The 20,129-nt window shown below is 54.7% G+C and overlaps 1 protein-coding gene across 3 annotated transcripts in view; it reads right to left on the minus strand.

Moving 5' to 3' along the window:
• GFRA2 (GDNF family receptor alpha 2) overlaps nt 7,652-20,129 on the minus strand; it is a 93,888-nt gene continuing 81,410 nt past the window's right edge. For all 3 annotated transcript variants that reach the window (XM_021072826.1, XM_021072828.1, XM_021072827.1), the window contains 3 exons: nt 19,301-19,473; nt 10,267-10,320; nt 7,652-9,038 (listed from right to left, as the gene is read on the minus strand). In XM_021072826.1, the coding sequence (XP_020928485.1) occupies nt 8,916-9,038; nt 10,267-10,320; nt 19,301-19,473 (350 nt within the window). In that variant the 3' untranslated portion in view covers nt 7,652-8,915. The remainder of the gene's footprint in view (nt 9,039-10,266; nt 10,321-19,300; nt 19,474-20,129) is intronic.

The following is a 20,129-nucleotide window of genomic DNA, read 5'->3' on the forward strand; positions in this document are numbered from 1 at the left end:
ACAGGATGCAGAAATCCAGATGACAGTCGGCCTGATTCTAAGATAAGTTTCCCACGGAGGAACTTGGCTGAACTCATTTAAACAGATGTCCGGGTCTCCACCGGCTACCAAGACGCTCTCCCCCACAGGGTTCCCATCAACACCCTCGTCAGTTCCAACCAAGCTAAAATCCATGGTGCTCTGACGGCTCAACCGAAAGTTCCCTTTGTTTTACCCACCAGAAGAGAGCTTGCTGAGCAAATTTATTCTTTTAAATGAGATTTCAGGGTATGTATATACCCTTCTAAGGGAAGAAACCAAAGGAAGATCAGTCTAGGAAGTAATGTCCAGAGTTCTAGCCTCAGAACTTCCTGCTGAAGACGTGTGTGGCCCGGCATACAATGTGGGCTTTGGACTTGTTTCAACAGTCGGGAAAAGGTGTCCCAGACCAGCACTCTCTGGGCTTCTGCTTTGATCCACTAATTTGAGATTTCTGTGCCCTATTTTTTTTTTTTTTTTTTTTTGGCAATGTTACACCTGCACACTCTCCTGGAATCCACTGAAACTCTGAGTCTACTTTCTTTCTGTCAATCAACAAACACTTGCTGAAGTGCCTCTCTGTCAGGCACTATATTAGGTGCTAAGGACACGGTGCTGAAAAAACAACAGATGAATTCCTGCCCTCTTGGAGCTTATACATGTACCCAACAAACACCCCACGCTCTTGCACACACACACACACACACATACACACACACACACACGAACATGTGTGTGTTTTAATCTGTAAGAAGGTGATAAGTGCTTTGGGAAAGGGGGTGTTTGAGATGGGAAGTCCTGAAGTAGGGGGCAGGGAGGGGTGCCCTGGACAGGTGGGTCTCATTAATTAGCAGACATCTGAGTGGGAACCTGAAAGGGAGGGAGGGAGGCAGCCTTAACGACTCCTGGAGGAGCATCCTAGGCAGAGGGAACCCCCACTGCGGAGACTCCCAGGTGGGAGCCGGATGTGTTCAGAGAACAGTAGGAGGCCGCTGTGGCTGGAGCAGAGTGGGTGGGAGCGAGCAGTTGGAGAAGAGATGAGAAAGGCAGCGAGGCCAGACCCGCCATCCTCACAGGCCAGTACAAGGGCCCTCACCCGCTTCAGAGATGAAACTCCCTTCGTGAAGCAAGTTTCGATAGTTTAGACTTTTTATTCATGTAGATGAGTCTCCTTTAAGTCCCCAATTCATTCACATGAGAGGAATTTGGTCCTGGGCTGATGGGGGGTTGTGAGAAAATGCACCCTGAAATCTGAAGAGGCTAAAGCTGGGGGGTGGAAATGGCAATATTTGGGCAAAACAGGGAGCTGCCTCGCATAATGATGTGAACCTCACAGTTTTGCTCTCAACTCCGCTCCCCCTGGAGGTGAGAGGATGCGGCCAAAGGGCTGGGCTGGACAGTGGGGAGAATACAGATGTGAAGACCATGACAGGGCCAAAGGGCAGCCAGCTCAGAGACGTTAGGCCGACGGCCCCCCAAGATGCTGCTTGGATGGGTCCGGCCACAGAGAGCAAGAGCAGCCTGACACGACACAGAGGACCCAGAGGGAGAAAGTCTTACTTCTCCAGGGCCTGCCAACGCCCAGCAAAACGCCTGCACCCGAAGGAAGCCCGCCAGGCAGAAGACGGCTCAAAAGGAGGAGCATAAAAGGCAGGGGACCTGGAAGAGAACAGTCGTGATTCCAAGTGTGTACCAAGCTGAAGGCCAAAGAGGACAGAGCCACCGAGAGCCGGCTCACCTCAAGGCGTGGCCAGAGCCGTACCCAGAGCCCACACCTGCCATCAAGCCCTCACACCTACTTGCCCCAAGGTGGAGGCTCTGGAGTGGCTTCAATAGTGAGGAACGGTGGCTGAGGCCACAGCCCTGGCCCGACCAAGAGGGAGGAGGGAGGAGAGGAGAAGGCGGTGGGGATGGGGGTGGCAGAATCTCCGGGAGAGCAGCCCCCAGGGGAGGAAGTCAGAGTTCCTGCAGACGATGAACAGAACCTTAGGGGATCCCCCAGAGGACCCATCTCCCACCGGAAACCAGTCCCGTGATCAATAATGGGACGACCATTTAGACCGAGGGAGTACCCCGGAGCCCTCCCACTATTCTGAGCTGTCGCATCTCATTCTGAGGCTGTGAATTCCTGAGTCCACACAGAGATGCCAAGGATGGGGCCAGGCCAGTGTCTCCCAGGTGCTTGGGGAAGAAGGCCCAGACTGCTCTCTGAGGGGAGCTCGTTTCCCCGGCAGACTCCGGGCAGGTGGTTGGGTGCAGCAGAGGAAGTAGGGCCAGCTGACACCCAGAGGGGAGTGAGGCCCACAGCACCAGCTCAGCCAGCCACATCCCCACCTCTGGCAGGGACCCAGCAGTATGGCTGCTCCCCAGACTGTCCTTTCTCTAGGCCTGGCCCCTCCACAGCTGCCCTGGGGCTGGACAGAGAGATGCTTGGGTCTGGGAGCATTTGAGGGGCTGGTGAGAGGTCACCGCCACCCCTGGGTGACAGCATCTCTGGACCAGTTCCAACCATCAATAAAGTCAAATCGCCTCCATCTGGGAGAGAAGGTTATTTCAGCAACCCTGCCCCCACCCCCACCCCCACCCCCAGGGAGAAATGCTCCAAAGACACTTCCGGGGAGGCAGGTCCTTTCGTCCTTTGTGTCACTGTGGCCTCACACTCACCCAGCTCTCGAATACCGTGAGAATGAAGAGTGATTTCAGGTGGCCAGGGCCCCTGAAAAGCAGGCCTTTCATCTTCCACTGAGGATAAAAGTGAAGGATGGACCAGGCCAGCAGTGTCATCCCACAAGGATTTGTTTGGCCAACCAGGCTGGACTGTGGTTTTGAAACAGAGTGAGAGCGGCGGCCTTTATTGTAAGTTAACCTCCCACACTCGGGTAGGTGGGGGAGGCGAGGAGAGAGGTCAGTGCACTGTGAGGGCTCGAGAAAAATCAAACAGAATCACACTCGCTGTGGCCGTATCCCTCCTGTGGGGACCTTAGTTGGAATTAGTCACTTCTGCCTGGGTGGTCCCAGGGGAGGAGACCCTGTGACCTCTGACTGCCCAGCAGGACCCAGGTCAAGGTCATGACTCAAGAGCACCCTCCCCAGGGAGGGGGCCAGGGCGGGCTCGGTGGGTGCTCCAGGTGGCCGATGGGTGTGGACTTGGCAGGAAACACTGTCACAGGAGAAGAAGGCCTGGGGGAAAGCATGAGGGACGCCTCCGTGAGCCACACCCAGGTTGAGCCCCAAGGCAGCAGTCCACAGTTCTGCATAAGATGCTTGGTGAAAAAGTGGAGCAGCCAAGAGGGCTGGCAGTGTTTCTTGAAAGAGAGATGAATTCCATCCCCTTCCAAGTTATTCTGTATAGGGCTGGTGAGTTCACAAATAGCCAGCAGTCATGGAATCACAGAATCCTATTGTGGACAGGGAACTTGGAAAAGCAGTGCCTCTGGCCCTTCCCTTTGTAGACCAGGAGAGCGGGGCCCAGCCGGGTTAAGTGACTTGCCAATAGGCACACATGGGCTCTCAGGCCCCCCCCCCCCCCCCCCCCCCCCCCGGCCATGCCGGGTCTTCTCTGCTTTCTCGCATGAACGTCTCCCCTCCCAGCCCTGGAGCAGCAACTTCCCTTGCTCAGCACCACAGGTCCTGCTCCAGCTCCTACAGGCACCTTCCCATAAACCAGGGAATGGCACCCCCTCCTCAGGGCCAAGGCCCAGGTGGATGCACACATGGATGACGTGAAAGCAGCTGCACTTCAACCCCATATGCCTCCCAGCCAGATGCTCCTGTACAGACACAACTTCAAAATCATCTGTGCGGCCCCCGCCGCCAGACCACAACTGTGTGGTTACCTGGTTTCCAGCCTTGACTCCCCTGCCCAGGGCAGGGCCTCTCTTCCTCACGTTCCCTTCCACCAGCTTGTCCACCTTCGCCTCCCTGTCTCAGTGGTGACCTGCCCTCTCTCTTCCTCCAACCTGCAATATTTCAGCCTGTCTTTACTCCCTGCCACCAAAGCTCAGTGGTCCTGTGGTCAGGGAGCTGAGATTGAGAGTCAGGTCTCAGAGACCATCCGGAACCAAGGCAGGGGGTGGCACACAGAAGCTCGGGGGTCAACCCCAGCCTGAGCCTGTTTTTGTAAGACTGGTCTTATTGGAACACAACCAGGCCCCATCACTTACATTTGAGAACCCCCTCTGTTCTCAAGCTACAATGGCCGAGCGGGTAGCTGCAAGCGAGATGGCCTGGCCCACAAGGCCTATCACATTTATTCCCTGGCCCTTTGCAGAAAAATATTTGCTGATTCCCGATCTACAGCAACATTTCTGAAGCTCAGGGAAATTCTGTGACTTCAGGTGGCTAGCTGATGGGTATTCAAGGCAGAGTTTGAAGCCGGGTCCCCCAACACTCTCTTCAGTCCACCCCAGACTTCCGGAGGAGAAAATATGTACTTGAAGATGTTGTCAGGCTCTCTCCTCATCACCAGCCCTTTTACCTAGAGGGAAGTCGCAGGGGACCCGGTTCTGCTCACAAAAGGACAAGGTGACTCTGAACGCATTCCCAAAAGCTGAGGTTAGGAGTCTGGGGCTCCCTGTCTGCAAGAAGTTCTAAAGAACCCCTGGGGGCTCAGCTGCTCTGGTCCTGCCTTGGGCCCCACTGGGGACCCCTGGCCAGCCCACCTCCCTCAGCTGCCACGGCCAGCCCATCCTGTTCTGGGCTTTGAGCAGCCCGCCGACAGTAACAGCACATCTTTTGCTTCCTGTGTGGATGGGGCAAGGCCTCTCAGACAGACTCCAGAGAGTCTGACATTTGGATATTCCTTAGCCACTGTCCCTGGAGACCCACAGATCAAATCAACTCTGCTTTACAAACAGGAGGATGTTTTCCTTTCTTCCCATTCCCAGCCCTCCTGCCCGCTTAACTCCATTTGGCAATCTCAGGAGTGCGGTCTCAGGGCCTGATGGTGGTCATTTCTTATGTCCGCCACAGGGAATCGTGAACAGTCCTCAGGACACAGAAAGGAGGAGGGAGAAACTCCCAGGACAGACCTCAGTGCTGCCAAGAGAAGAAGCCCTGGCCAGCCAGGCAGGTGCTGAGGATCCAGGGAGGCCCAGGCTAACATGGTCTCCGGGCGAAGGGAGGGGTGTGGCTGAGGGCCAGGTGCTTGGCGGGGGATCCCACTTAATCCCAACACCATTCCTAAGAGGGAGGGACTGCTGTCCCCATTTTACAGATGAGAAACTGAGGCTCCGGTTGCACCTGCTTGGGAAGCGGCAGCTTTGGAATTCAAATCGAGGTCTGCCTATCCCCTAGATGTATCCTTTGTCTAGCCCTGCAGCTGCCTGGCATCAAGAAGGTCCAGCGGATGCGAGTTCCCATCATGGCACAGTGGAAACCAATCTGACTAGGACCCATGAGGTTGTGGTTTGAACCCTGGCCTCGCTCAGTGGGTTAAGGATATGGCATTGCTGTGAGCTGTGGCGTAGGTCACAGACACAGCTCAGACCTGGTGTTGCGATGCGGGCCGGTGGCTACAGCTCTGATGTGACTCTTATACCATGAGGTGGCCCTAAAAAGCAAAAAAATAAAAGCTCTTTTTACAGACTTTGCTGACTCTGGGGTAAAGGCACAGAGGGCCTATACTTGATGTGACTCACCCCAAAATAAAATTAGCAGATCCCTGGTGGCGCCCATCAATCTTCTTTTTTTGGTCTTTCTTGTCTTTTTGTTGTTGTTGCTATTTCTTGGGCCGCTCCCGCGGCATATGGAGGTTCCCAGGCTAGGGGTCTAATCTGAGCTGTAGCCACCGGCCTACGCCAGAGCCACAGCAACGCGGGATCCGAGCCGCGTCTGCGACCTACACCACAGCTCACGGCAACGCCGGATCGTTAACCCACTGAGCAAGGGCAGGGACCGAACCCGCAACCTCATGGTTCCTAGTTGGATTCGCTAACCACTGCGCCACGACGGGAACTCCCATCAATCTTATTCCTTCTCTGCTTCTTCTCCCTTATCTGTCCCCTAAGCCTAATCCCAATGTCAAGACCCAAACATCTCCAGGTTACTAAGATGTATACAAATCATTAAGCTAATTGGCCTTAAGATAGCAAAACTTTATTCTCCCTATTTTTATTTACAGATTTTGAGAGGACCATGGAGAACAGAAATCATCTCAGCCAAAGGAATCAATGTTTAACGGTAAAATGTCAGCTATAAGATAAGCTGGATGGAGAGATGTTTTAAGGCAGAGTAAAGCTGCCCAACCTCTATTCCTCTTTCAAAATGGCCCCTCCATTTCCTTGGGGAAGTTATCTCCCCTTCTTAATGCAAGCTAACTTCTCATCTTCCATTAGGGATAGCCTTCTTGCCCACCCAAATAGGGCAGGAGCTAGGCACAAGGCCCATCTGTGCTGTTAGATGGTGGCTGGTTATTGTCCATCATAGAGGCAGCAGCCTGCTGATCATGTAGCTTCTGCCTTCTGTCCCTTCCAATGTCATTTGGTTCCTGCCTCACCCTCCCTGGTTCTCCCATCTTCCGTTGATTCTGTGGCCACCTTCCCCCAAGGCTTCTAAGCTAACCAGACTTTGCTGTGTGCCAAGAACATGGATGCTCAAGTGAACTCCATGGCCACAGTACTGCTCTACCCACAGTAAAGCCAGTGGGGGCTGGGGAAGAGGGCAGGCTGGCTCACTGCCCTCCTTTCAAGGCTGGACCACAGCACACTGCCCTGATCACCACCACGGACCAGTGCTCTGAGTGCATGTGTAGCCACTGGGGAACCCAGGATTAGGAGACAGGAGCATCTCATCTCCCAGGAGCAGGATGGGATCCCATGCAACCCTGAAGGTCAAGCTCACGGTGGGAACACCCCTTCTCCTGGCAATCTTCCCACCTCCCTCCAGCTGTGTGCATCCTCATTCATGCCCCTGAACAGTCGCAAGCCCCCCGTTCCACACACGCACACATACACACTCGGCCGGCAGGCATCCCCCTAGCCTTCTCTGGGGACAACCTCTCCAAGAGAATACGACAGGCCTCGTGTCTTGTAGAGCCTGGGTGGTAAATGAAGAGAAGGAGGGATGGACCACAATTGTCTTCCTTCTCTGCTGGGACCCAGGAGGCCAGGTCCGTGCCTTTGAAACCACATACCTTAAAAAAAAAAAAAAAAAAAAAAAAAAAAGGCATCCCAGCTGGAAGACACTAACTACTCTACATAAGACCAACAGTGCCACCTCACAGGGCCACACAGGCAGCCTTAAAACAAAAACATCTGAGAGAAGTGCTGTGGATGTCGGGTCACCTCCCCTCCTCCATCCCCACGGCTGCTCTCATTCTTTCCCAGTTTGGGACCACCAGGTACTGGCGATGATGGGGAAGGAGGGAGGGGATGAGGGGGGAATGACCAGGCAGGCTCAGCACAGCCGGGACCCCAGCCCCACCACATGTAAAACCACCTCCTGACAAAGCTCCATCACCTGCCCCAGGGACACACAATGGACAGACACATGCGTGCACACACAGACTCATACACACTCCCTCCCAAGGCCCTCCCCCCACACCCCCGAGCCCCAGGCCAAGCAGCCAAGGAGACTGGCACTGGGCCAAGAGCAAACTGGGGGAGCAGGCACACCCAGAGTGAGGCAGGAGGCTGACAGCTTCCTAGGACGTTTATTGGAGCCTTGGCTAAGCGTGATGCGGATCAGGAGCCCCCTTTAGCCCCCCGGTCGGCCCGATGGGGACGGGGGGGGGGACACGAGGGGGTCAACCTCCTTTCCTTCCCGTTATAGACAACATTATTAAAAAAAATAAACTTTACAATACATTTTCGCTCATCTGTTAGGGTATTATTTTGATAGTTTTGTTTCTTAAAAAAAGGAAAGGTGGGGGAACCACACAATATATGTATACAGATGTGTATATACATATATGTTGAGAAAGGAGCCGTGTTATGTACATACAGTGGGTGGACGTCTCAGAAATGAGGAAAGAGAAGGTGGGAGAGAAAGAGGCAGGGAGTAAAGGCTTAGAGGGAGCGTGGGGCAGGAAGGCGGCCCACGGTGATCTTTTCTGCCCCTCTTGGCACCAGGCCCTCCCCCCACAAGGAGACCCACCAAAGGGACCCACGAGAAACCAAGGGAGCTGACACAGAAGCATTTCTCTTTGATTTCAAAACTCTTGTCACCAAGGAGGAAGAAGCAGCCTGGAGGTGGTGCCCAAGTTTTGCTCCCAAACCTCAATGGGATCACCCAAGTGGGCTGAGCTCTCAGCACCCCCTGGAGCTGGCCCACCCCTGACCCCTGTCCTACAATGGGGGACAAGGGGACTCAGTGCCACACCCCTCCATATAGATGCAGTCCCACCCAGCCCGCAGAGAAGGGAGGTGAAATGAACTCCATCCTTGAAGCCAAGGGGAGGCGCTGAAGGTGCCCAGCTGGACCCCCCAGGGGCCGGCCTCACTGCTCTGCTGCTCCACGCTCCCCCCCGCAGGTCCCCAGAGTCAGTAGCTTGAGAAGAGCAGCCATCCTGGCCCTGCCTGCATCAGGCACAGCCACAGGTCCCTTGGGCATCGGGGGTGTCTTCTGCATCTCTCACGTCAGCAGGGTCCAGAGAGGGAAATACCAGGAGAAAATGAAGGGCATCTCTATCCCTTCCTGTGCCCTCCTCGGCAGGAGGTGGGCCTTCCCTTGCCAGGGGACCTCTGAGCCTGCTCTCAGGCTGCCCGCCTGCTTGTCTGTTTGGTTTAGAAAAACTTCTCCAAAGAAACCTGGGAGGAGACAGGTTCAGAGACAAGGTGGGAAAAACTTTTTTTTTTTTTTTTGCAAGGTGTGTGTGTGCCTGTATGTGTTTCCATTTTGTCAGGCGGGTGTCCTCATCTGTGTAGCTTTCAGAAATTTCCTGACGCGGTTCCCAGAGCCTACAAGGCCAGCTTCAGCATCAGGAAGGAGACAGCGGTCAAGGCAGCCGACGGTCTGGCTCTGCGGGGGCCTGAGTTAGGTCTGATCACCTTGTTACTCCCTGGGATGATATTGGTCGTGAGCTACGACCAGGCGGGCGGGGGGGAGAAAAGGGACGACAGAGAGAATGACAGTCAGCAGGGCTGGGCTCGAGTAAAAGAAAGGACTGTGGAAGTGGAGTGCTCAGGTCCCTGCCCTCCCAGTCACCCAGGGGCCCCTCCTTTGCAAAGCCAGGCTTCCCTGGAACTGGGCTGTACCTCGGCCAGTCCCCAGGAAAAGAGGCTGCTCCCCTGCCTGGCTGACCCCACCAAGTGAAGAATGCATCCTCTGGGATAGAGGCCAGCGAGAGCTCAGGGCAGAGGCTCCCAGGGCCCCCAGGGACCTGCTTCATGAGAGGAGAGGAGAGAAAAGCCCAGTTCTCCCCTCTCGTAAATTTTTTATGTCTTTTTAAAGCCACGCCTGGGGCACATGGAGGTTCTCAGGCTAGGGGTCGAATTGGAGCTGCAGCTGCCAGCCTACACCAGGCACTCCTAAATTTGTTGAAACCCCTTCTCCATGAAGTTTCCCCTGAACACCCCCGTCTGAGCTCTCTCTCCTTCTATAGACTCTCACGCTGCCTTTTTTCCTCATCTAAATTATGTATATGCTATATATGTGTGTGTGTGTATACACACACACATACATACATAGTCATAGATTTCCTACTGTGCTGCGGCTTCTCAAGGAAAGGCTTGTGTCTTTCCATCTTTCTATCTCCTCAATAGCACAGAACCAACACAGAACAGCTCAATGGGTACACTTGTCTTAGTGTCAGGAAGCCTTGCCAGGACCTCTGCTCAGAGCAGCCTCTTTTTGTTTTTAGGGCCACACCTGCAGCATATGGAGGTTCCCAGGCTAGGGTTCAAATCAGACTTATAGCTGCCAGCCTACGCCACAGCCACAGCCATGCCGGGTCCCAGAGGCATCTGCAACCTCCACTGCAGCTTGTGGCAATGTCAGATCCTTAACCCATAGAGCAGAGCCAGGGATCGAACCTGCATCCCCATGGATACTGGTTGGATTCTTAACCCGCTGAGGCACAACAGACACTCCCAGAGCAGCCTCTTGGGTCTCACCCAAGAGACAGGTAAGGGCCCTGCACCCAACCCCAGCAGAATGAGCACCCCCTACCCCGGGTCCAGGAAGGCCCGAAGCTCAGCTAGCCTGGCCTGTATAATGGCATCTGGGGGGCCCCAAGTCCAAGGCTGGCCTGGAAAAGAACCCACTGAGGTCCAGCCCCCTGTGCCCACCCCGACTCTGCCCATCACTCACCTCTGTGAAGCACATGCTTAATTCTTTGGAGCTATTGGTCTTCAACCCCTGTTCCTGTAGGAGAGAAGGCGTGAATGAAGATAGGTCACCGGGGCTGGGTCTCCAGCTACACTCCGTCCCGATTCAGATGAGACCATACAGTCCACACGGCCCTGCCATCCACTGATGGCATCACAGGGTGCCTGCAAGAAGCGCTGGCAGCATGGAGACCTTTGCCCTTCTCTGACACCCTCAGCGATTAGACCCCGTCTCCCCTGGACTCTTGAAAAAGAAAAGTTCTACTGTGCTTTCCAGCGTACGGCATAATATAGTAATAAGCCACTCCTGGGTCTGTCTCCCACACTCAGCGCTGTTCTCGAAGAGGCAGGGGCCGTCTTCTTTCCTTACATAGTAGCAACTCAATAAATGTTATACTCAGTTAATGCTTGTTAACTGCCATTCGTTCACGCACCTGTGAATGAATGGTGAGTGAATGAATGAAGGAATGAATGCCACAGATTGGAACTGGCATCCGAGCACCAGCTCCAGAGAGATCATGAGTTTTCGCTGGGCTCACGGGGTGACAGCTGTGATTGATGAGTGATGTCTGCCACGGGCACATGTTAGGGGGACATCTGGCCAGTGCTGGCCATTCCACCTTAACATGTGGTACCTGGGAGCGCTGCAGTCCAGGTGACAAATGAGGAAAGCTGGCCTGGTGATGACTCCAGGGTTTCCTAACCCTGCACAACCACTGGATGAGGACCCGCGGGTGTGTGTGAGGACCAGTCCTTTGCTGTCATCATCATAATAGTGATCCGTGGGCAGCAGCTGGGGATGTGACGTTTCTAATCTGGCCTCGAATGGCTCTGGCCACCAGAAGCCCAAGGAATTATGCCTAAATTCCTGCTCTTGGCCAGAAGTATTAACAATCCCTTGAACATCCCAGGCAATGCATCACCCAGGGCATCTGGTCGGCTAAACAAGGCCCCAGCTGTCACACAAAGGCCCCAGCCAAGAGCGGAGTCACTACCAGCAGTGGAGATGTGGTCACGGTTAACAATGAGCAAGGCTGACTGGAACCAGGGACCCAACTCAGGGGACCCTGCTTAAGACCACAGCACCAGCAACTCTAGGAGCCAAGATCCAGCGAAGCCAAGCCACCAACCGTGTCCCTGAAGAAAGGGCATGTGCTCGAAGGCCCTTCTGGACCCACGGACTGGATTCTACTGCTCAGGACCAAGTGCAGATCCATCGAGGCTGTGGGAGGTCAATGCCTGATGGAACCTGTCCCCCCACCCACCCCACCTCAGAGGCCTTGCTGTCACCAGTGCCTTTCACCTGACTCACTTGGTCACCTCCCTGAGCAGCCTCCCTGCTGGGTCACCACCTAGGACATCCTGTGGCCTGTCAGGGTCTGTGCCACGGGGCCCAGCACCTGTTTTTCCTGGCATCCTTTCCGGCTTTAACTGTTCCAGGTGTGGTAGCTCTGTCTCCACACCCTCCAGGATCCCTGTCTTCTTCCTGGTGCCCCCTCCCCCCAGTGCCCACTAAGGAGAAAGGCTGTGTAGCATCACTGGCAGACAGCTGGGGACCAAGGTGCTCCCCCCACTTCAACCCAGAAGCTCCATTTTGACTTGTTTTATAGGTTGGAATTATGTTCAAAATTGTTTTTAAAAATAGTCTATGGCTTCAGGAATTCTCGTCGTGGCGCACCGGAAAGGAATCCGACTAGGAACCATGAGGTTGCTCTGTGGGTTAAGGATCCGACGTTTCTGTGAACTGTGGTATAGGTCAAAGACACGGCTCAGATCTCGCGTGGCTGTGGCTGTGGCTGTGGCCAGCGGCTACGGCTCCCAATTTGACCCCTAGCCCGAGAACCTCCATATGCCGCGGGTGCGGCCCTAAAACAGAACAAAAAAAAAAACCAAAACAAAAATAAATAAATAAATAAATAAGGTTTAAGAAAATAACTAAACTAGGAGTTCCGTCGTGGCGCAGTGGTTAACAAATCTGACTAGGAACCATGAGGTTGTGGGTTCGGTCCCTGCCCTTGCTCAGTGGGTTAACGATCCGGCGTTGCCGTGAGCTGTGGTGTAGGTTGCTGATGCGGCTCGGATCCCGCGTTGCTGTGCCTCTGGCATAGGCCGGTGGCTACAGCTCCGATTGGACCCCTAGCCTGGGAACCTCCATATGCCGCGGGAGCGGCCCAAGAAATAGCAAAAAGACAAAAAAAAAAAAAAAAGAAAAAGAAAATAACTAAACTAGATGACCCCTAGGCCTAGCCATACAACCTTCTGTGACAGGATGGCAGCTCTCAGGGAGCCCAGGATCCTCAACACAGACCTGGACACCTGAATTCCAGGGAGAAGTCCGGGCCCCTGGGCCCTTCCGTCCGACAGCTAGAAAACACTGAGCAGTCAGTGAAGGAGTGAAGGCTGCAGTAACCTCCCCCAACAGCAAAACCAGAGACCCCTCACCTGGTCCTGGGCTCAGAGAACAGGACAGGCGTTTGCCAGCCGGACAACCTTTGCTGAAAGTGTCTGTTGCGGAAGGTGCAGAGAGAAAGACGTTCCACTGCTGATGCCTTAGGCTCCAATTTACTGCCTCCCTCACCCGGGAACCCTCCCCACTGCTCCCCACAGGGGGTTCCAAGGACGGATGAGTCACAGCCCTGCCCACACCCTGATGAGAAATCAGCATCCCCCTCAGTTCGGCAAACGGGAGGGGGGAAGAGGCTGCTTCCTCCCAAGGCCCCCACACTGCAGGCTGTCCTCGGAGGCCATGCTCCTCCCCAGGCCACCCTTGTTGCCCATCTCACATGATTAAGTTGGTGGCAGGGAGGGGCAATGGCACCAGAGACAAGATTCATCCTTCTGGAAATTTCTCCCAGAGGGGACTTTTGTCCTGGACGTTGGAGGAAAATTATCGTCTTCCTCCTGTACCTTGCCTCCTTCTGTCGGCACTCCTGAAGCCAGCTCTGCTGGCCCCAGAACCTTGCCCACCCGGCCCAGGCACCAGGGACCAAGCTCAGGGTTATCTCTATGGGAAAACCTCTGGTCGGAGTTGGCAGGCCCTCTCCAGGGTCCCCTGCTTCTGTTCCTGGTCCCATCCCCAAATCTCAGTGCCTTTGGCCACCTCCCTCTGGTGCACACCCACCCCCAGTAACTCACAGGGCTTCCTCCTCCTGCACTTTGGCTACCCACTAGCACGACCCCTTCTCCCTACCTCCGCTGAGTAGCCACTGTCCCTGACGATCGCAAAGATCTCCTAACAGGTCCACGAGTCTCACTCCCCTGAAAACCCATCTCCACCTGCTATCAGATTATCTTCCCAGATTGCACTTCTCATCACGACATCCCTGTTCAAAAGCTGTCAGCAGCCTCTCCACACTCAGCACTTCAACCTGCAGATCAGGTCTGACTCCCAGCCCTCCCTCCCGTATCAGAACTATGTTCTCCCGAACCCACAGCCTGTGCAAACATTTTCTGCAAAGAGCCAGAGAGTAACGAATTTCCCAGGCTAGGAGTCAAATTGGAGCTGAAGCTGCCAGCCTAAGCAACAGCACACAACCATAGCAATGCCGGATCCGAGCCTCGTCTGCGACCTACACCACAGCTCATGGCAACACCAGATCCTTAACCCACTGAGCGAGGCCAGGAATCCAGCTCGCATCCTCATGGACTCGGTGTTGGGTTCTTTACCTGCTGAGCCACAGTAGGAAGTCCCAGAGAGTATCGTGGCTTTGTCAGCCACAGTGTCAGTCCCAGCTCCACCCTGCCCGTAACACCACGTGGACAACTCGTAACAATAGGGTGTGGCTGTGGTCCAGTAAAACCTAATTTTTCCAAAAAGGCATCAGGCCAGATTCAGCCAGCAGCCCCCCCTCCTCAGCTGCTCTGTGCTGTCCTGGCTCCCTGCCTCTGCTCCCTCCTCACCTTCTCCTCCCACTTCTGCATCTCTGTGTCTCCGGGTCCTCCATCCTCCCTCTTCCTCCAGGCCCAGCAGCAGGAGTCACCTTGTCCGTGAGTCCTGAGCTTCCACTGCCAGCCCTGAACAGCCTCCCTCCTCTGCATCCCATGACACCTTCCGGCCCTCTCGGTGCGCCCATTAATTCCTGCCCTGTAATCATCTGAGCATGCACCCAGCCCATCCTTCCAGTATGAGGACCAAGTACCAGCCTGGGACGCTGTCAGCCTCAGTGCCTGGAATAGAGTGAATGCACTGAGGGATGGATAAACAAAGACTACAGGGAGAGCCGGAGGGAGGGGAGAAAAGAAGGAATGCATTAGCCTCGCAAAGTTTTTAAACAAGCCTAATGTGTAAATCAGAAATGATGCCCTAACAGGCATTCGAACAGTAAGTGAACAGACACGGACAGGACTCTGGACCCCATGCTCTGACGGCCGCCGGCCTGCATGCCAGGTAAAAGGCCCATTCAGGAACAGACAGGAGGAGGCAAAGGCGACCTGTTACAGACATGCAGTGAGGGGGCTCGTGGCATCCCCTCGGAACTCATTTTTCACTGATGGCCCACATGTGATGGACAGCGCCAGAAGAGTGGAAACTGGCTGCTGGAGACGACGAGGGCAAAGGAGGTGGCCCTGGGGAAGAGGGTGATCGGTTCAAACTGGCCCAGAGCAACCCAAGGGGAACACCAAGGACACTGGAAACAAATCAGGTCCAGGGAAAGAGCGAACCCGCTGCCACTCTGCCCTGCCCACGTGGCACTGCCCTGGTCCAGGCCCCATTGTATGACAGAAGAGCCTTCTACCCAATCCCCCTCCATCACTGATAGAAAGATTTCACCTCCATACCCTCGGGCGCACAGAGGGCATCTACGAGAGGAAGGGAAGCTGAATAGAGTTGCCTGCCTGCGGGGAAGAAAACAGACCATTTTCTGGAACAGAGAGCAGGAAGTTCCCATAAATCGAATGAATGGGGGATTCTTCAGCCTGCGTGAAGCACCCGCTGGATGCCAGGCCCTGGGCGCTGAGTCACAAAGACTACCAGGGGGGCAATGCAGCCCCCGCCCTCCAGGGCTGCTGGCCTGGTGGGGGAACAGAACAGAGCATGACTGGGGTGGAGGGCGTCCTGAGCAAGGAGAAGGCAGCTCTGCCGGAGAACAGTCAGAGGACCACCCAAGAGGCCACATCCAAGTAGGATTCGAGGGCAGAGAGCTAGAAGAGAGGGCAAGGAGTGGCTCTCAGCTCAGAGGAGCTGACAAGTTCCAGGGCGGCATCCGGCTCAGGCCTGCACGGGGGCTGCCCAGTGGGTGGGCTTCAGAAACAAAGGGCCTTGGGTGAGGGTATAAGACTGACCATCTCCCCGCTCTGAGGAGCACTGGAAAGAAGGGCAGGAATTCACACAAGGGGTGTGTGCGTGGGTGTGGGTGTGTGTGTGTGTGTGCGCGCGCGCGGGAGAGGCTGGGGCAAGGGAGAGGCTGCTCTGCAGATCCTGCCACACTTTCTCCAAATCCCGGAGACCCCCCGGTTGACAGGGCCAGCGGAGCGGAGACCACAGCCAGTGGAAGCATATGAAAGCCAGACTTGAGGGAGCTCCCATTGCGGCTCAGTGGAAGGGAATCTGACTAGCATCCATGAGGATGCAGGTTCGATCCCTGGCCTTGCTTGGTGGGTTAAGGATCCTGTGTTGCCATCAGCTGTGGTGTAGGTCGAAGACACGGCTCGGATCCTGAGTTGCTGTGGCTGTGGCGTAGGTCGGTGGCTACAGCTCCAACTGGATCCCTAATCTGGGAACCTCCATATGCTGCGAGTGTGGCCCTAAAAAGTAAAAAAAAAAAAAAAAAGAAAGAAAGAAAGAGCAAAAAGCAAAAAGACCCTCCCCAAAGGCAGTGATTTTCAATGCCAAGAGCATTGACGCTGGAGTTACAGGTCTCCCTCTAATTCCTCTAAGTGTGACCTGGGCATAATAGTCACTGCCACTGAAGAGGCCAGTTTCCTCACCTGCAGAATGTGTAAAATTTATTCATCCCCTACCGGCACCCTATGCCTACCACAAAGTGCACTTCAAAATAAGTGTGTGAACTGCAATGAGCCTCTTCCCTTTACTCTTGTCATTTTGCTGTTGTTTTGAGTGTTGTAATTAAAGAGAGAAAAGAGGAGTTCCCACTGTGGCTCAGCAGTAATGAACCCGACTAGTATCCATGAGGATGCGGGTTCGACCCCTGTTCTTGCTCAGTGGGTTAAGGATCTGGCGTTGCCATGAGCTGTGGGGTAGGTTGCAGACATGGCTCGGCTCTGCTGTTGCTGTGGCTGTGGGGTGGCTGGCAGCTAAGGCTCCAATTCAACCTCTAGCCTGGGAACTTCCATATGCAGTGGGTGCGGCCCTAAAAAACAAAAATAAATAAGTAAATAAATAAATGAAGAGAGGAAAGATGAGGAAAAAGGAGACCAATTAAAGCAGAAGCAGAGGCTCTTCTCCTGCAGTTTCTGTGAGCCTGCAGCACGGGGGTGGTGGCGGGTGGGCCCCTCTGAGGATCTGCTTCTCTTCCTTCCCTCCTGAGAGAGCCTCCCTGGCTGTCCCACACTGAGCGACTCAGTCAACAGACCCAAGTGTGTGGTCACGGGGGCCAGGCTGAGGTGGCAGCAGGGGAGTGCCCTGGTAGACAGCCCCCTCAGGATTCAAAACACCTAACATGCCTGTAGGCTCCTCACATGTGTCATCTCACAGATCATGCATTAACCCCACTGGAATCAAACCAAGTGTAAAAGAAAACCAGGCTGGGGCTGAAAGAAAGCAGGCGAATGTTTAGCAAACGACTTGAGGGAAACGGGAAAAAGGCAGTCAGAGTCATCAAGTGCTGAGGGGGCTGCAGCGGGCATGAGGCCATGGCTTTGAACCCTGCCCCACCTGCAGTGGCTCCGTGAGTCTTAGGAAGAGTCTGCAGGCCTTGCTGAGTGGGCATCTCCCTGGGTGAGCCGGCCCCGAGGCCTGGGAGGAAGGCTGGCAGGGACCTGTGGATCATGCCAGAGCCTGGTCACCTGCCAGGTGGCACAGCCCTGACCTCCTGAGCTGCCTGTCACTCTAGCATGAAATTGAGCTGGTGACTGTCTGTGGAGCGGTCCCTGAGCCCTAGTGGCAGCCACCGAAGCATTTTCAGTGTAATTAGGAGCTGCCCAAGGGTGACACGGGTACCTCAGCCCCAATCAGGAGGGGAGGCTCCATTAGGAGGGACCCATGCTGGGCCTGACCTGAGGATGCTGGGAGGTCAGCTGTCACAGGGCAGGACACCCACCAGGAAGGGAAGAGGGAGTGGCCTCCCAACCTGGACAGGCACCAGCCCGGGATGCACAGGACACCTGGACGCCTCTGCCAGGCCCCAACCCGGCTCAGGTCTCAGCCCAGCACTCTGAATGCCCACTGCTTTCCTGGGGTTATATTGATGATCACAAATTGTATACATTTAAGGTTGCGACCTGACAACCCACTAGACATACACAATGTGAAATATTCATCACAAGCGAATCAACACATCTATCCATCCATCACCTCCCACCTCTACCACTTTCCTTTTGTTTTCTTTTTTGTGCTGAGAACACCTAAGATCTACTCTCATAGCAAATTTTGAGTATGCAACCCAACATTGTCGGCTACAGTTAATTGCTGGAACCTGTTCTCTAGGGTGTATCTTGCAAGACTGAAGCCCCCACGGTGAGGGCCCATAGGCCTGCCCCCTTCAGACTGGCATCTTCACTGCCGCACATGGCTAGGCCTGCTCTCCCGTCCCCACACCTGCTTCCGCTGTGCCCCACACTGGCTGGACTCCAGCCCCGAGGCCCAACTCTTAGCTGAAATATCTCTACGCCCCCCCCCCACACCCTCTCTGTTCCTCTTCTGCTCTCCCTGCTATTCTGCATGAGGTCTTCTTTCTTTTTCAGGGTCACACCTGAGGCATATGGAGGTTCCCAGGCTAGCGGTTGAATCAGAGCTGTAGCTACTGGCCTACACCACAGTCATGGCAACACTGGATCCTTAACCCACTGAGCAAGGCCAGGAATTGAGCCTGCGTCCTCTTGGATGCTCATCAGATTTGTTTCCACTGAGCCACAATGGGAACTTCTGCACAAGGTCCTCTTTTAAACTCTCCATTCTAGGGTATAAGTTTGTATATGAATGTCTGAGTGTGAAAAAGAGAGAATGTGTGTGTGAAAGGGTGTATGTGTGGAGGAGCTGGAGGGGGTCTGACTAGAACCAACATCCCAAGCAAAGAATCTACAGTGGCAAATAGCGTGACAGCACGCAGGTAACTCAGCAGAGAGAAAGACTGAGTGTGGAGCCCTGTGATGCGTCTCCCGGGAGCCACTCACATGGCCCTCTACTGTGGCACTGACCACAGCCCCCATGCACTGCTTGTGGAGATGTCTGCCCTCAACGAGACTGAGGACCACAAAACACAGGACTGTGTCAGCTGCATTCACCAGCATCTCCCTAGCATCTCCAACAAGACCCCACAATGTGTGCATAACACGTGCTGGGTGAATGGAAGGAGAGATGGGTGAATGGAATGCGTGGATGGGTAGATGGGTGGATGGACAAACAAATGAACATCATGGGTTTTGGAGTCAAATGTAGGTTTGAAATCTTATTCCACCACTAACCAGTTGTGTGACCTTAGGTGTGTCACCTAACATCCTTGGGTTTCCTGTGTATAGAACAAGAATCCCAACCGCTCACTGTGTGAGAATTCAATGAACTAGGTAGAGTTGACTAGTGTAGGGCCTGGTAGTTGGTAGATGGTTACTAAACAGTATCTCCATTTCTCTGGCACCCCCAAGGTACCTAGTACAATCCTGTGTCAGAACAGGGGTCTGATACTTGCAAGGTGATGCCTAGTGAACCAAACATGGAAAATTAGCTCCTGCCAGCTCTCCTTACCTCTCGGGTCCTGACGCACTTGCATGCCCTGTCCCTGGTCCCTCTCCCTGGTTCCCTGGTACCCCCCTCCCCAGCCCGCCTCTGGCATCAGGTACTTCCCTAAGCCCACGGCCTGTCCCCTGCTCCATCTCCCAGCAGCAGCGCTGCATCCCCTCACCTGGACAGATGTGCAGGTGGTGATGACGCTGGTGCCCAGGCTGGTGCTATCACTGAGGTCATCTGGCAAAGAAGGTGTCTTCTCTACTCGAGGGGCCTGCGTGGCCTGGAATGAGGGGTTTTTCGGGGACAGGTTCACATCTGTGCCATTGCCAAAGGCCTGGATGGCGTTCCCTGTGGGGAAAGAGCATAGGGAGACAGAAATCGGGGGTCACCCCCATGACTCTGCCGGCCCAAGTGCTACCTTCCCTGTTACAGCCCAGAGCTGGGGGCAGGGTGGATCTTGCCCAAACTAACTTTGCTGAAGCTCCCTTTCGGACACTGCCAAGGTCTCGGGGTTTAGAGAAGGCGAAAGCCAGAGGGAAGGGGAACAAGAGAAAGCAGAGTAGAAGGAAATGTGCTGGATGAGGACTGAAGAGGAACAGGGGACAAGAGGGGTTGGGGGCATGGGGGTTGGGGGCGGGGGAGGAAGTCACTGCCCAGGGCAGCGAGCCCAGCTTCTCTGCAGCACTGAGTGCTACAGACCCACTCCCCCTTTTCAGAAGCTTCCCCACTCCCAGGCCCCTCAGCACAGGTTCTCCTGGCTTCTTCTCCACCTCAGATGCTTCTAGCCCCCCCCAACCTGCCACTGGCATTTCGATGGCCCCTTCCCAGATGGCCTTACCCCATTCAGTCCATCATACTAATTCACTCGGGACAAACTAATGGGACCTCTCAGACAAAATCATGTCCCGAATACTTGACCCTACAGCCAAGCGCCTACAGGAAGCTCCACCTCCGAGTTCCAGATGCACCTCAAACTCATCTGTTGCCACATGAACTTGGCACCA

The sequence above is a fragment of the Sus scrofa genome, chromosome 14 (assembly GCF_000003025.6).
Source record: "Sus scrofa isolate TJ Tabasco breed Duroc chromosome 14, Sscrofa11.1, whole genome shotgun sequence".
Lineage (NCBI taxonomy): Eukaryota > Metazoa > Chordata > Mammalia > Artiodactyla > Suidae > Sus > Sus scrofa.